Here is a 12,898-nt window from a genome sequence, read left to right on the forward strand (position 1 = left end):
CAGTGAGCGTGGGGGTCTGAGGTGGTGAGCGCCATGCCCGTACACGCATGCGTGCTGCCGTTACGTGGACTCAGGAGGTTGTGTTTGGACTCTGAAATTATTTTACCCAAAAAATTATGAACAACAAATTTGACGCGTGAGTAATTGATTGTATTTGTATGATATCTTTCGAAGAGCGGACTTCCTGTCACAAAGACAAGTCATCAGTTAGCTTTGTGTTTCAACAGCTGTAGTTGCATGCTAAAGAGGTGTGTCAAATTTAGCTTGGATCTGCAAATTTGGTTTTAGTCTCAAGTTCAACATGGGAAAGAGGTGAGAACAAATGCTTACACATGTTCGACAGTAGCTCATAACACGTTTACACTCGGATCTGTTCTACAAACCAGTGTTAGCTTTTAGAAGAGGTGGGCCCCAAAGCCTCGGCCTTGTGTTTAACACGAGCCGTGAAAAGGCCCGTGATGCTTCACTGAGGCACGAGCTAGCCACATGTTAGCTTCAAGCGGCTTACATGGATAAGCTTACTTCATAGTATGTCTTTATATAATAATTATGTGTAGTGTAGTTTACCCTTAATGTAATTTATTCATTCATTCATGTTGTATTTTGCTTTATTTCATAAGCTAATACATTTAGATTAGAAGACCCAAGTCTATTATTGCAGTAGCTGTCATTGATTTTCGATGTACAAGTATAATAACTCGGTAATCTGATTTCTTCTTTAGTTTGAAAGACGATGACAGTGGAGACCACGACCAGGATCAAGGCCCACCGAAAGACTGTGAGAAGGAAAACATTGAAGACGAAGATAAGGAACAGAACAGCTCTAAGAAAAAGGTACGGATAATTGCTTCTCTTTTTACACTGAGTGAAGAATGACTATCTAGAGACCAGGGGTAACCGAACCTTTTTCCCCCGAGGGCCGCATTTTGAAACTTGATAGTGAGCAGAGTGCCACAGACAACCCGACAATGAAGTAATAAAGTAAACCATTCAAAATGTTACATTTGACATAGTTTTGATGAGCCTCCACACCTTTAATAAGACTTGGAACATTAATATTAGGTTGGTTTAACATAATCATGTTGGATTTTTTTCAAATTTTACAGTAAAAAGTACTACTTTTTGTTGTTTGGGCCAACTTAGCAGGAAGTTTGAAACAAAAAAACACAAATTTGTCTGGGGGCTATATTTGGTCTCCGGGCCACAGTTTGGACACCCCTAATGTAGACTAATTTTTTTTCGTAGATGGTGGTTCCAGGTGCAGGAGAGCACCCTCTGCAATACAACTACACTTTCTGGTACTCCAGACGCACCCCAGGGAGACCAGCGAGCACACAGAGCTATGAGCAGAATATCAAACAGATTGGCAGCTTTGCCTCGGTTTGTAAACCAACTACACACTCAAAGAAAAACCCTTTCAGACTCATTCCTCTGGCTAATCCAAATTGTTGTGTAGGTGGAGCAGTTTTGGCGGTTTTACAGTCACATGATCCGACCAGGGGATCTTACCGGGCACAGCGACTTTCACCTTTTCAAAGAGGGAATAAAACCTATGTGGGAGGTACAGACTTATGCTTGAATATGTATTAAAATATCTCAATTGCTTATTTTACAAGCCATGGTTGTATTTAGGATGATGCCAACAAAATGGGGGGGAAATGGATTATACGTTTGAGGAAAGGTCTGGCATCCCGATGCTGGGAAAACCTCATTCTAGCAATGCTGGGAGAACAGTTTATGGTTGGAGAAGAAATCTGTGGGGCTGTAGTTTCAGTTCGCTTCCAGGTAATACTATGATCATTTCTCTCCTTTGAGCTTGGCCTTGTGTTGTTCAAAGAAATTAATGTATCGTAAAATTTAATGTTTTTGCTCAGGAGGATATTATTTCTATCTGGAACAAAACTGCTAGTGACCAAGGGACCACTGCTCGAATTCGAGACACCCTTCGCCGAGTCCTGAACCTTCCCCCCAACACTATAATGGAGTATAAGACTCATACTGACAGCATTAAGTATGTATGTCTACCTGGTTTATTATTTGCTTTCTGTCTTTCTTCTCTTCTGATTAATGTTACGTCTTATGTTTACACACTAATACATTTGCACATCGACTGTCTTTGCAGAGCATGGGAAGACTTCCATGGGTTGGTGAATGTTAGTGGTGGTCGGTAGCCCCCGCCTCAAAAGTTGCCACAATGGTAAGGTTTAAACTTTAATATGTGCCTATTTAAATTACTTTGCTTATTATAATGTATGTTTTGTTTTTTCAAACAGGAAGGCATGTGCTTTTGTGAGGTTATGGGGGATCGCAAGCCCCGAGAAGAATTTCTGCATGGACTGGCACTCCATAAAGACTGAGAAGGTTAGAACTGGCAGAAGACGGGTCTTTGTCGTAACAAAACCAAAGACCGTTCAGTGACGACGGACTGAAGTCGACAAGAAACATCTAATAGTTGGTCAACTAAAGGAGCATATTTTCTATAGCAATTTATACATCTGTGAACCTGCCACCAGAGGGAGGCTCTGAGCTGAGCTGGTCTGTACGTGTTGTAGAAGTGCACTTGAAGAAATACATCACAATCTGTTCATCTAAATGCCATTTGTTGTTTGACATCACATTTCTCATCTTTATCTGTTTTATTGGGACTCAAACAGGGTTGCAGCTACAGGCATTTTTATTACAATGAAATGTATTTACAATACATTTGTTTGGGGAGGCATCGCTAATACTTATTGTGTATAACCCACTGTATTTGTGAATACAGTTCATTCAAAGACTAAATAGGATTGACTTAAAATGTTTTTTTTTTTTTCCTGAAGTCAATTCCCAAGAGAGACTGAGCTGGCAGAGGGTCTCGTGTTTGAAGGGCATATTTCTGATGCCAAGATGCCTCAAAACCAGTTTCTTCAGCCGTTATGTCTTTGCCACGCTTTTAGGAATATGAAGAGATCTTTAACTGTTGTACATAAATGGTCTGGAAATGATTTTTATATTTTGTATAAATGACTGGGAGACTCCATAATATGATCAGTTGAGTTTCATGTATGAGATTAATGTCTAAATCCTGCAGAAACGATGCAGTTCAGCGGGTGATGACACACAGCATTGTCAGAGCTTAATAAATGACAGATTTATACCAATAAATGTCAAATTAGCAGTTTCTTCAAGATGTTTTGCCTCCATCTTTAGTTTTTTTTCTCTCTATAGATGAGATTGAGAAAAACTCAACCTGAGAATTGTTTACTGAACTAAATAGTCCATGACTCCATGTTGGTTGTAGTGGGTTCTTTTCAGCTCATTTCGAAGTACATATAACTCTGTAAAGAAAATGTTATTTATTTATAATCAAGGGCAAAATGTTACCATAGTTACTTACCAAAAGAAATGTAGCCCCCAACAACATAAGTTTTGTCTCGGAATTCATATTTTGTGGAACTAAAATGACCAATACAATATTGAGGTTATAGGCTGTAGGGCCATGTCGGTGACAATAATTATGAAATAAGGAACAGATTTTTTTTTTTTTTAATGAATTCTCACCATTTAATCCAAAATATTCATGGTCCATATTTTGTAGAACACTGAAACCGGGCCACTTCTTCCATATCGTTCCAATTTGGTCTCCAGTGTTTGCCATAATCTGAAATACATTTTGAAACATTGTACGAAGATTTAACCGTAAGATTAAGTGAGACTTCAGTATTATTTATTTTTGTCCATTGTCTATTCGTACCTGGAACTCTTGGTTGGAAAAGCAGCGACTTTGACAGCAAGGGCCTTGAAGTCTGAGCGTAGCAACTCCACTTGAATCACACACTTCCAAAAGAGGAGTGAACATGCTCCATCTGTCAACAGCCATTTGACAAAAGTCGAACCTCAATTCAACAACAGTAATTTGATCCAATTTTTTGTAAACTGGCATCAAGCAACAGTGCACACAGTGGCAATAACTTCACCCACACCCGAGGTTAGCGTAGATGCTCGGTTGACCACATTTTCAGCTGTCCTGATTCTGCAATACCAAAATCATTGTTCTCCTGGTGTTAGAGGAGTTCATTTTGGGCCATGCTTTATTTGAGGGTAGCTGAGAGAATATTTATACCAAGTAGGCCTCTAACCTGAAACCTCGTGAGAGGTCAGTCATAATTGGTAACAATCAATCGTCTGTAAACCAAAGAGACAAAGAGAGTTTGGACTCAGATGAAGGCCAATTGAGAAGGAAGCATTTGAGTTTGACTACGCAGGAGGCCGCTCTGCCATTGCCCCCATTAACAAGAAAGGATGCCACATTCCTTCTGTGGCTCTGGGCAGACAGCTGTTAAGTGCTTTCACCCTCCCAGGTTTAGACCACCGCCCTGCAGTGTGGGACACACTCTATTTACAGACAAGGCTGGGCAACTACCATAGCAATGGGAGGCTGGAGACAGGGATAATGTAGGCAAAGTAGGAATGCAAAATAGAACATCCTCTTTCTACCTAAAACACAATATTATTTTGCCATGCACACAAGCGGATCAGACTTATTATATGAACTAATGCCTTTAACCCATTATGCAAAAGTGTGTTTATTATGTGTACCTTCTTTGAACCACATTTGGTTATTGTTCTGTATGTTGTGAACCGTGCACAAGAGGTGAAGCTTTGAAGAGGATCCAGTCCAATCAAAGTGATCAATATGGTCACCTCACATTTATTTTCACAACAAATGTTCAGTTTCATTTAGTTTATAATTAAAATTTTATTTCCAAAACCACAACATCCGTCACCTCACTCGCAGGTTTGCACAGTGGTATTGTTGATTTTTTAAATAGTCAGAATCACACCAATCGAGAGGAGTGGACGAATAGCAACCCTCAGCTGTGGTTGATGGAAACTTGCTCACATTTCTACTACTGTTTATTCACTGTTCATAATACTATATCTGATTACCAGCCCTAGTTCAGTCTTAATTTCACATTACTTACCGCTGGCATACTGTTCCTATGAGTTGTCTTTGAGCTGTATAGACCCTCATCTCCATAAGGCAGCAGCCGAAACAACATGCATCCATTCTGAAGGGTCTTTCAAAATAAAAGACTTGACGACCCTCACAGTCAATACCCTTCAGTGAGCAGACTCTCGCTGGGCCACAACACTGAAGACACAAGCATGAACTCTCTACCAAGAAAATGGGGGAACATTTTAAAAGTTTGAAGTTATGTTTGACAGTTATTCATTTCTAAAAGCACACGTAGGCTTACCTTCTATTGCCACGAGTAAGTCCAACCTGTCGCTGTTGGCAGATATGGTGTATACCCTCCTGGGAACACAGTGAGGACCTGCGACACTACAGTTTAATTTAAGTAACAAATACAAATGTGTATCATTACTTACCTTGCAGCTCTGGTTTAGCATTCACATGAAACTGCTCAATCAGATCCAAAATCGACAGGTCCTTTCCTTGATCTTCATGTCTCTGTTTTGTTGAATCATTTTTATTTCGTGAAAGTTCCTCCTGAGATTCCCAACAAGTCTTATTATGTGGTTTAGCTGACTCAACAAGGCACTCACAGGAAGTTCCATTTCTGTTTTGGAGAGTCCTAAAGGTCATTTCGATGTGCTTCTCGCGCTCCAGGTGACCAAAGGGACGAGGCTGGTTGGTCACGGCCGACATAGTGATTCCCTGTTCTTGGGCAGGGAAAATGACGGATTTCAACTTACGAAAAGTCCTCTGATGCTTTAGTCCAGTCCAGATGCCCCATGAGCAGTGGCATATACTAACCCAGTGTGGTAGAAGTCAGTTGGTAGTGTTTGGTTTGTTGTGTTCGTTGGTTGAATCTGAGGATTCTATCTCCCTCCTTTTCCCTGTCTCTGTTTCCATCCCAACCAGCCGGATCTGGCTTTTGTGGCTCTATAGAAAGGCACCATTCAGCCATGTAATTGTAATCCTGCTCCAGAGGTGGGGGCAATAGTGCATTGGCTTTTCACAAGAGGTGCAGAATGTGTTGTGGAAGAAAATATGCAATTTTAGGCAATTTACATGAACATATTAGCTTTATTACACAATAGGTAACTTAGACGTAGACAAACCTTATTGATCCACAAAGGAAATGATGTAAACACAATAAAAAAGTATCAAAGACATTAACAATTTAAAGTCATGTGAATAATCTTCATCATTAGCTAAGTTATAAGATACACTAGCATTTGTGATGTATTCTAATCTGGAAACTACTGTATAAATCCAGGTACTGATTAGTAGAATAGGCTAGTACAGAAACAGTAGTGTTATATTCTTTGATGTGTCGTGAAAACAAACTTGGTAAACGCTCCACAGGGAGAATAGAGGCATCCATTAAAAGTAAATGTTGGTCTTGGTGATCAAATCTTAAGTGTAGATATCAGATATTCCCAAGTGGTTGATATTCCTTTGTTCTGTTTTTCTTTGTATAGTTGTGTTTTATTGATGCATCAGCTGTTTGTTGGAGGTAACACTTTTCAGACCTGAAAGTCAAACCCCGTCCCATTCTCCGTCATGTTGTTTGTCGGGGGGAGATAGGTCTTTGGGTCCCCAGGAAAAGGTGAAGAGGGGGCTTTATTGAAATGTCCCATGAGAAAGATTGCCACTGTGCCGATCCAAAACACCAGGGCCATCACTATGAAACAGGCCCTGTCAATCACTCTGGCCACGAGGAACCACTCTTCATTTTCCTGCAGTTTCAAAAGTTAAGCAGGTCAAATATCAAGTCTCTCTCAAACTAGTCACTAAATCTATTTTCCAACAAGCAATCCAATCCATAATAACAATGTATTTCAATTGAACTCACATTTTGAAAGACGTTCTTTTGTTTTGCCGTCGCTGCTATGTGCTTACATGATGCTACACACTGCCTCAGCTCCACTGAAGCGTTTGCCAAGCTGGCATAGAGATGCTCAGCCGTTCCTCCCTGAAGACCATTATCTTAGCAGAACATCACACTTATTAATCTAAAACGGTTCAGTTAGTCCTCGTCCCTCCAATGAAAATGAATCAAATACTCACGCAACCTGTCCAGTGCTGACTTAATGAGCCCGCTTCTCTCTCTTAGTCTTTTAAACATGAGTTCGGAGCGTGAGATTCGCAGCATGTATTCCTCTGCTTTAGTGATGAGGGTCATGGAGCTGCGACGTCTACGATGAGGCAAGTGCGCGCTGTCTGCTGCGTGACCGTTTCCATTTTCTGAAACCATGTCCTGCTTCGGCATCCAAGGTTGCATCTGCATCCTTAGTAGGCGAGGCAAGGTGTTGAGGAGGACCTGTCAGTAGAAAAAGACTATTAGAAATGCATTTAGGTCATCTGTATAGAAATGTGTACGTAAAAGAAAGTAGCTTAGAGGAAAAGGTCACTTACAAAACGGCTCGCTTTGGCCACAGTCTCACCTTTCGCACGTTGTCTGTCATTTTGTGAGTGTTTGGTGTCCTTTGGGAGACATTTAGGACAATCACACAGTTCATCACTACCATCGTTGTCACCGACATCACAAACATCAGATATCTGCAATCAAAGATATACAACTTATCAATAACCTTACATTTCATAGACCACAACAAACGGTAACGGCAGAAAACTCACTTCCCGATCAAAGGGACAGCTTGTGACGTCTCTGGTACCTTTTTCGCAATCAGCAACACGAAAACAGTTTGGCCCAGGAGAGTGGCGATTGACATAAAGCACTTCTGACCCCCAGCTGCAAGGACATGCATATTTTTGATAGATTAGCACTTTTTTCTTCTTAGGAGTTTCAACTACTAGAATATTCCCGTCTTTCTCTGCAGTCGTGATTGATTTAACATGGACACATTCGCCTAACACTCTTTGAACAGTGGAAGTCTGAAATGCTCAAACAAAACTAACTTTACACTACAGCCGAGATCGCTAGCAACGCATTACTTTTTCTCTAATGGACGCCCTTTGTAGGACTTTACAGGAATCTCATTGCTAGACGATGAAATGGTACCTTTGGCTGGTAAGTAGTAAACCAGCAGCCCGAGAGAGGAGAAGAGCACACAGGGAGCGATGAGGTTGATGATGTAGAAAAGCGGTTTTCTCTGAATGATGAGGAAGAAGACCACCTCCTGGTACTCGAGGTCCTCTTTAGTGTACTGGGGGTTGATCAGCTTCTTCGCCGGTCTGTGTTTAATCACCCACTCGCCGTTCTCTGAAGCCACAAGTGACACGATTATGAAACGAAAACCAACATTAAGATGCAACTTTTCCAGTGATGAGAACCAGAAAGTCAAATGAAACAACACCGGTTTACTTGTAGAGGTGCAAATGCAAGGGAGAGCGTGCGGTTCAAAGAAAGAAAGAAAAAAAAACAGATCTGACAACAGCTATTTGCCAAAACGTATGTAAATAAAGATCATTTAATCCGCTATCCTGCTTTCATTCACATCAGTTTCAGTGGTAGCATCGTAATTAATAACCAGCTTGTTAAAAATAATGATCCAGTAGATTTCCATTATAGCTGTAACAGTAGATTAAGTGTTAGTTGGTCTAGTATTTGTAATTCTAATAATGTCAGGATTATGTGCATTTGTTTGCATTTGTTTGCGCATAACCATCAGTACACTTTTCACTCTTGAACTTGTAAATTCTTGGTACTTTTACTTGGCCAACATCACATTTCCTTCTGTATCTACCTGTAAAAGCCTCCGGGTCTATGTCCACCCACTCCAAAGTGTAGTTGTCCTCTTCTTTCAGAACAATCTCAATCTCGTTTGCGTTGTACGTCTGGGAACTGAGAGAAGACACGACTAGAGGAGGAATTTATTTACATACGCAAGACAGGGCATAAAGGGCACCATGGATACGAGAGGCTGCTCAGAGACTTTTGTTGCCTTTGCTGTGATCTGCATGTCCTCAGTGTATTTGATGAGGTCCACTTACCGGAACACCATAGAGCAGTTCTGCCAGTCAAAAGGAAAGTAGTTGACGGTGATGGGGCATGCGCTTCGGTAAATGGCAGGAGGCAGCCAGTAGACACAGCCATCAGGAGAGACAAGGGCGTTGCAGTAAAGAGCCACTTCAAACTGCCCATCCACGCTGCAGTCAGACAATGGGAACTGAGTCAACTGGATCCCAAAAGAGTCATTGATTTTACTTTAACAAAACTGTAGTGAATTAAGTGATTATGCGACAGTGGTTCAGTGATTTCAGCGTTCTTCTACAAACAAAGACAGGACTGGATTATAAGATAAGATATTCCTTTATTGTCCAAACATGGGGAAATTTCATTGTTGCAACGCAGGTAGATACAGAGAAAAAGAACAGATAACTTATAGGAAGTTTAAAAACTCTCTCAATAGAAAAAACTCTTATAAACAAAAACTCTTATAAAAAAAAAAGCTCTTATAAACAAAAACTCCTATAGACAAAACCTCCCATTTCCCAACAAGGGATGGAGGGGAAAAATAAATAAAGATAAAAATAAATAAATTGAATTTAAAATAAAATAAAAAAAAACAGCTATTTTGTAAAAATATCGAATTGTGTGTTTTTTTCTGAGGTTGATTTGCAATTGTCATTTTCCTAAATATCATTCTGTTCTAAGTTCACATTTTCAGCAGCTGAGAATTGACAAAAAGATTGAAATTGTCCAATGAATTGACAAAAAAAGAATCACATGTATTCAGAGGTGGAAAACGTTTTGAAGAAACTACTTTTCAGGATAGATTATCGACACCATACCTTTACTCCTACTTGAGTACGTAATGTTATTTTGAAGTGACTGTACGCTTACTTGAGTAAACCTTCCCAGTGTGAGTCATTCTATAGTGACAAAAGCTTCATGTGAACATTCAGTGCTTCGATCTCTTACACAAACTCTTCAGATATGATTTGTTTTTTGTGTCTGTTCTTTGGAAATACCACAATTTTTGCATTGTTTAATGTCCGATTGCATTAACTCAAATCATAAATCACATTTTAAATACACTTTCCATCCAAACTCCTCAGTCCTCAAGTATTAGCTTCTCCAATTCCTTTATTACTTCTACTTGAGTCATATTATTTTACTCTACCATCCCTGCATGTATTTCTATTTGTACAGATCTAAAACCACAGGATGATCAGTTTTTAGGCGGCATAAGACAGATGATACTTCAAAACTTGCAGCCTTTGCGATTTGTTAATTGTGATTTTGATTCAATAGCGATTAAACTCCTTGACTCTGCGTAAAGTAAAGTAGTAGCAGATTTCCGCCTGTTGTAGCTCGCCTTTACTGAGAGTGGGGAAAACTACTGTAAACCGTCTGCAAAAGCACTAGACTGATGCATTATTATTGGGACTCGGTGATGACATGGTGATGTTGCTGAATGTCCTGAAACTCACTTGTTTTCCAGGATGATGTCGGGCAGCCATATGCTCTGAGAGGGCATTCTTAGTTCAGATGTTATATTCCCATATAGAGCTGACCTGGGCATCTGGTTCCACCTCAGCCGATAGTCACACCACTGCTGCAAAAGACCAAAACTGCACGGTTAAAATGAAACAGTGTTGAATGTAACAAACTCACGATGAACCGATTACCATTTCTATCCACACACTTGTCGTCAGGGCCTCCTCTTTTTCATTCTGTGGAGGTGATTTGGATTCGTTAGCGCTTGGAGTGATGGTACGGCAAATGCATTATAAAGACGCGTGGAGCACAGACCAGAGAAATGAGGTTGGTCAGTGTCATCTTGATGTGCACCGTGGTAATATCTCCACTACTCTCCATGGGCCGGACATTTTTGTTGTAGTCTGTCATCAACTCTTGAAAGAGCTCTGCTTCAAGATTAAGAGATGAAGCTACAAACGTACACATTTATTTGATTTGTCAGCCAAATGAATGAATCCCCAAATGATATAATAATAAAAATGCGATTTGTAAGTCACTTTAAAGTTGTTGAGTTGCTATCAATGTCAATACTAATAGTTGGAGCAATTGTTGTTGAAGATGTGTTTATTTAGTCATTTGAACTGTATTTGGTGATAGTTAATGATAATTAAAGGCTTGAACAAACACAGATAACACATCGATCAATTATTTTTGCTGCACAGATTTGATTTGACTTGGATCATCTAAAATGCTGTCATTATATTGTGGCATCTACAATCGAAATAACCTGTAAATGATGAATCCTGGCATTAATATTATAAACTGCAGCTTTCTTACCTGTTGTGGCGATTAGTATCATCCTGATGAAGACGGAGAGGCAGAGAGGAAGTCCAGAGTCCATTTGTGAAATCACAGACAGAGCTTTGCTGGTGCAGGTTGGTGCAAATGTGTCACTATTTGTTTCCTAGCAGAAGTGGGCTGGTGCTGCCGGGATTCATTGAGCCGGGGCTTTTTGGAGGGCAGGGCCTGATAATTGTTCTTCTTAAATGCAAGTGTGTATTTACAGCACAACATTGCCAGCTGTCACAACAACACACAGTCACATATATTCAACATCACTCATGACACACACTGCTATGTGACAATGCATCAGCCAACACACGGCCCTCTGTGGTTCTGGTCACAGCACCTGCCGCTGCCACTCAGGAGAGAGGAGAGCAAGGCTGCTTTGTCTGCACATTTAGCATCACACAAGGCTATAAAAAGACAGCTTTTACCATCAGAATGTGATTGTGGCTGAGAATGTTCTTGTCATTGAAGAATGAATAGGTTCTGTTAAAAGATAGGAGTAGAAATCATGTCATATGTGGGAAGACAGATGATAAAGTTTGTTTATTTGCGTCAGGCCTTTGGTGGTGACGGATTGAAATAGTGCAACATTGTGGGTCATTAAAGCGGAAACAACGCGATGAGGGCTCAGTATTTAAAGGGTATTAGTAACATACCTACTACTTATTGGGAAAATAGGGAACATAGACCACATGTAGAGTATAACTTGTTCATCTTTTCTTACCTCTTACTTACTCTTCTTACCTTCCTTTTATCAGATGAGAGTTTGGATGTTTGATTGAACCACAATTTTTTTTGTAATAATGTAATTTTGTAAGAAAATAACCGGTTTAATAATTTTTAGTCTCAAGTAAGTCAAATGCCCGATCTCGTCATAAGTGGGTAGTTAAGCAGGGATAGGCCTGGTTAGTACTTGGATGGGAGACCATTGGAATGTGACAACGGATGGAAAAAAAATCCGTCGCGTTTACAGCATTTTTATCATACAGCATCTTCATTATCATGCACTGTCCTGACCAAATAGACAAATAATAATAATAATAACAAAGAACAACATGGTTTTTCACTGTTCCCCCCACACACAAATAACCAATAAACAGGTTAATCTATTTGCAAAATAATCATCAGTAGTGTGTCATTTATTGTGGTAGTTTAGGAAAACCTGGTCGGGTCATATGACGTTTTAAACTCTATATTTTTATTACAAAATTTTCTGATGCACATCATAGACTTATCTCAATTATCACATGCTATACTGACAGAAGTAAGTGTTCTCATTTTAGATTGTCTTTCGCTTATGTATAGTTTAAGTAAATTAAAATGCATTAAAATCAAAATGAACTGTAAGACAAACATTTGCGGGGCTCCTCAGTGATTTGGTCTCTTGTTACCTCATTCTGGAATGAGAAGGCAGCAGGAGAAGATTGGATTCCTGTCTTTGGGCTGTGGAGCAGCTGCTGTGATGACGGGAACGCTTCCCCGGGAAGGGTCGGGGGACAGAGGAGAAACTGGGGCCCTTTGGGTCCAATCTGCTATGCTGAACTGATCCAGAAAGCTGCTGCTCTCCTCTGCCCCTGAATCAGCTGTAACATACAGACGCTTTAACAGCCTGACACTTTGAATGTCTGAGGCGTGACGCCACTGTAAGAAGGGACAAGAATTTATTTCATATATTGTTTATTACAAAAATACAAATACATTTTAAATCC

At 40.1% G+C, this 12,898-nt stretch overlaps 3 protein-coding genes across 9 annotated transcripts; 1 reads left to right on the top strand and 2 right to left on the bottom strand.

Annotated features, from left to right (window-relative positions):
- Nucleotides 1–20: 20 nt before the first annotated feature.
- On the top strand, nucleotides 21–3,167 carry eif4e2 (eukaryotic translation initiation factor 4E family member 2). 6 transcript variants are annotated; one of them, XM_072441378.1, is made up of 9 exons: nucleotides 25–136; nucleotides 228–312; nucleotides 723–834; nucleotides 1,246–1,380; nucleotides 1,457–1,561; nucleotides 1,633–1,785; nucleotides 1,875–2,011; nucleotides 2,123–2,197; nucleotides 2,274–3,167. In XM_072441378.1, the coding sequence occupies exons 2-8, from the start codon at nucleotides 302–304 to the stop codon at nucleotides 2,169–2,171; spliced, it is 702 nt and encodes a 233-aa protein (XP_072297479.1). In that variant the 5' UTR covers nucleotides 25–136; nucleotides 228–301; the 3' UTR covers nucleotides 2,172–2,197; nucleotides 2,274–3,167. The 6 variants fall into 6 exon arrangements, with proteins under 6 accessions (XP_072297476.1, XP_072297477.1, XP_072297474.1 ...); XM_072441375.1 differs by lacking the exon at nucleotides 228–312 and having other exon boundaries at nucleotides 21–136; nucleotides 1,875–2,015; XM_072441376.1 differs by lacking the exon at nucleotides 228–312 and having other exon boundaries at nucleotides 21–136; nucleotides 1,875–2,015; nucleotides 2,278–3,167.
- A 61-nt stretch (nucleotides 3,168–3,228) lies between these two features.
- Nucleotides 3,229–6,032, bottom strand: LOC140355737 (phospholipid scramblase 1). The gene is made up of 7 exons (XM_072440395.1): nucleotides 5,374–6,032; nucleotides 5,241–5,318; nucleotides 4,965–5,157; nucleotides 3,734–3,845; nucleotides 3,541–3,640; nucleotides 3,377–3,435; nucleotides 3,229–3,317 (listed from the first exon to the last, which is right to left on the bottom strand). The coding sequence occupies exons 1-7, from the start codon at nucleotides 5,651–5,653 to the stop codon at nucleotides 3,291–3,293; spliced, it is 849 nt and encodes a 282-aa protein (XP_072296496.1). The 5' UTR covers nucleotides 5,654–6,032; the 3' UTR covers nucleotides 3,229–3,290.
- Nucleotides 6,033–6,451: 419 nt separating this feature from the next.
- chrng (cholinergic receptor, nicotinic, gamma) lies at nucleotides 6,452–11,324 on the bottom strand. 2 transcript variants are annotated; one of them, XM_072441386.1, is made up of 12 exons: nucleotides 11,178–11,324; nucleotides 10,674–10,810; nucleotides 10,550–10,594; nucleotides 10,352–10,476; nucleotides 8,909–9,064; nucleotides 8,662–8,759; nucleotides 7,977–8,177; nucleotides 7,592–7,706; nucleotides 7,399–7,513; nucleotides 7,022–7,274; nucleotides 6,807–6,940; nucleotides 6,452–6,690 (listed from the first exon to the last, which is right to left on the bottom strand). In XM_072441386.1, exons 1-12 carry the CDS (start codon nucleotides 11,239–11,241, stop codon nucleotides 6,478–6,480), a joined length of 1,656 nt encoding a protein of 551 aa, XP_072297487.1. In that variant the 5' UTR covers nucleotides 11,242–11,324; the 3' UTR covers nucleotides 6,452–6,477. The 2 variants fall into 2 exon arrangements, with proteins under 2 accessions (XP_072297487.1, XP_072297488.1); XM_072441387.1 differs by lacking the exons at nucleotides 6,452–6,690; nucleotides 6,807–6,940 and having other exon boundaries at nucleotides 7,028–7,274; nucleotides 7,370–7,513.
- Nucleotides 11,325–12,898: the final 1,574 nt, after the last annotated feature.

The sequence above is a fragment of the Eucyclogobius newberryi genome, unplaced genomic scaffold (genome assembly GCF_026437365.1).
Source record: "Eucyclogobius newberryi isolate DKJ021-1_F unplaced genomic scaffold, fEucNew1.0.hap1 SCAF_12, whole genome shotgun sequence".
NCBI classification, from domain to species: Eukaryota; Metazoa; Chordata; class Actinopteri; order Gobiiformes; family Gobiidae; genus Eucyclogobius; species Eucyclogobius newberryi.

Coding starts and splice junctions, on each gene's coding strand:
- LOC140355737 (XM_072440395.1), bottom strand. CDS start 5,653: ATGTCGGCCGTGACCAACCAGCCTCGTCCCTTTGGTCACCTGGAGCGC. Junction 5,319..5,373: donor TGCTAAACCAGAGCTGCAAG/GTAAGTAATGAT, acceptor GTAGTGTCGCAG/GTCCTCACTGTGTTCCCAGG. Junction 3,436..3,540: donor TGAATATTTTGGATTAAATG/GTGAGAATTCAT, acceptor TGGTCATTTTAG/TTCCACAAAATATGAATTCC.
- chrng (XM_072441386.1), bottom strand. CDS start 11,241: ATGGACTCTGGACTTCCTCTCTGCCTCTCCGTCTTCATCAGGATGATA. Junction 10,811..11,177: donor GATACTAATCGCCACAACAG/GTAAGAAAGCTG, acceptor GTACGTTTGTAG/CTTCATCTCTTAATCTTGAA. Junction 9,065..10,351: donor GACATCATCCTGGAAAACAA/GTGAGTTTCAGG, acceptor GTCTGACTGCAG/CGTGGATGGGCAGTTTGAAG.
- eif4e2 (XM_072441373.1), top strand. CDS start 117: ATGAACAACAAATTTGACGC. Junction 1,562..1,632: donor GAATAAAACCTATGTGGGAG/GTACAGACTTAT, acceptor GGTTGTATTTAG/GATGATGCCAACAAAATGGG. Junction 2,012..2,122: donor ACTCATACTGACAGCATTAA/GTATGTATGTCT, acceptor CTGTCTTTGCAG/AGCATGGGAAGACTTCCATG.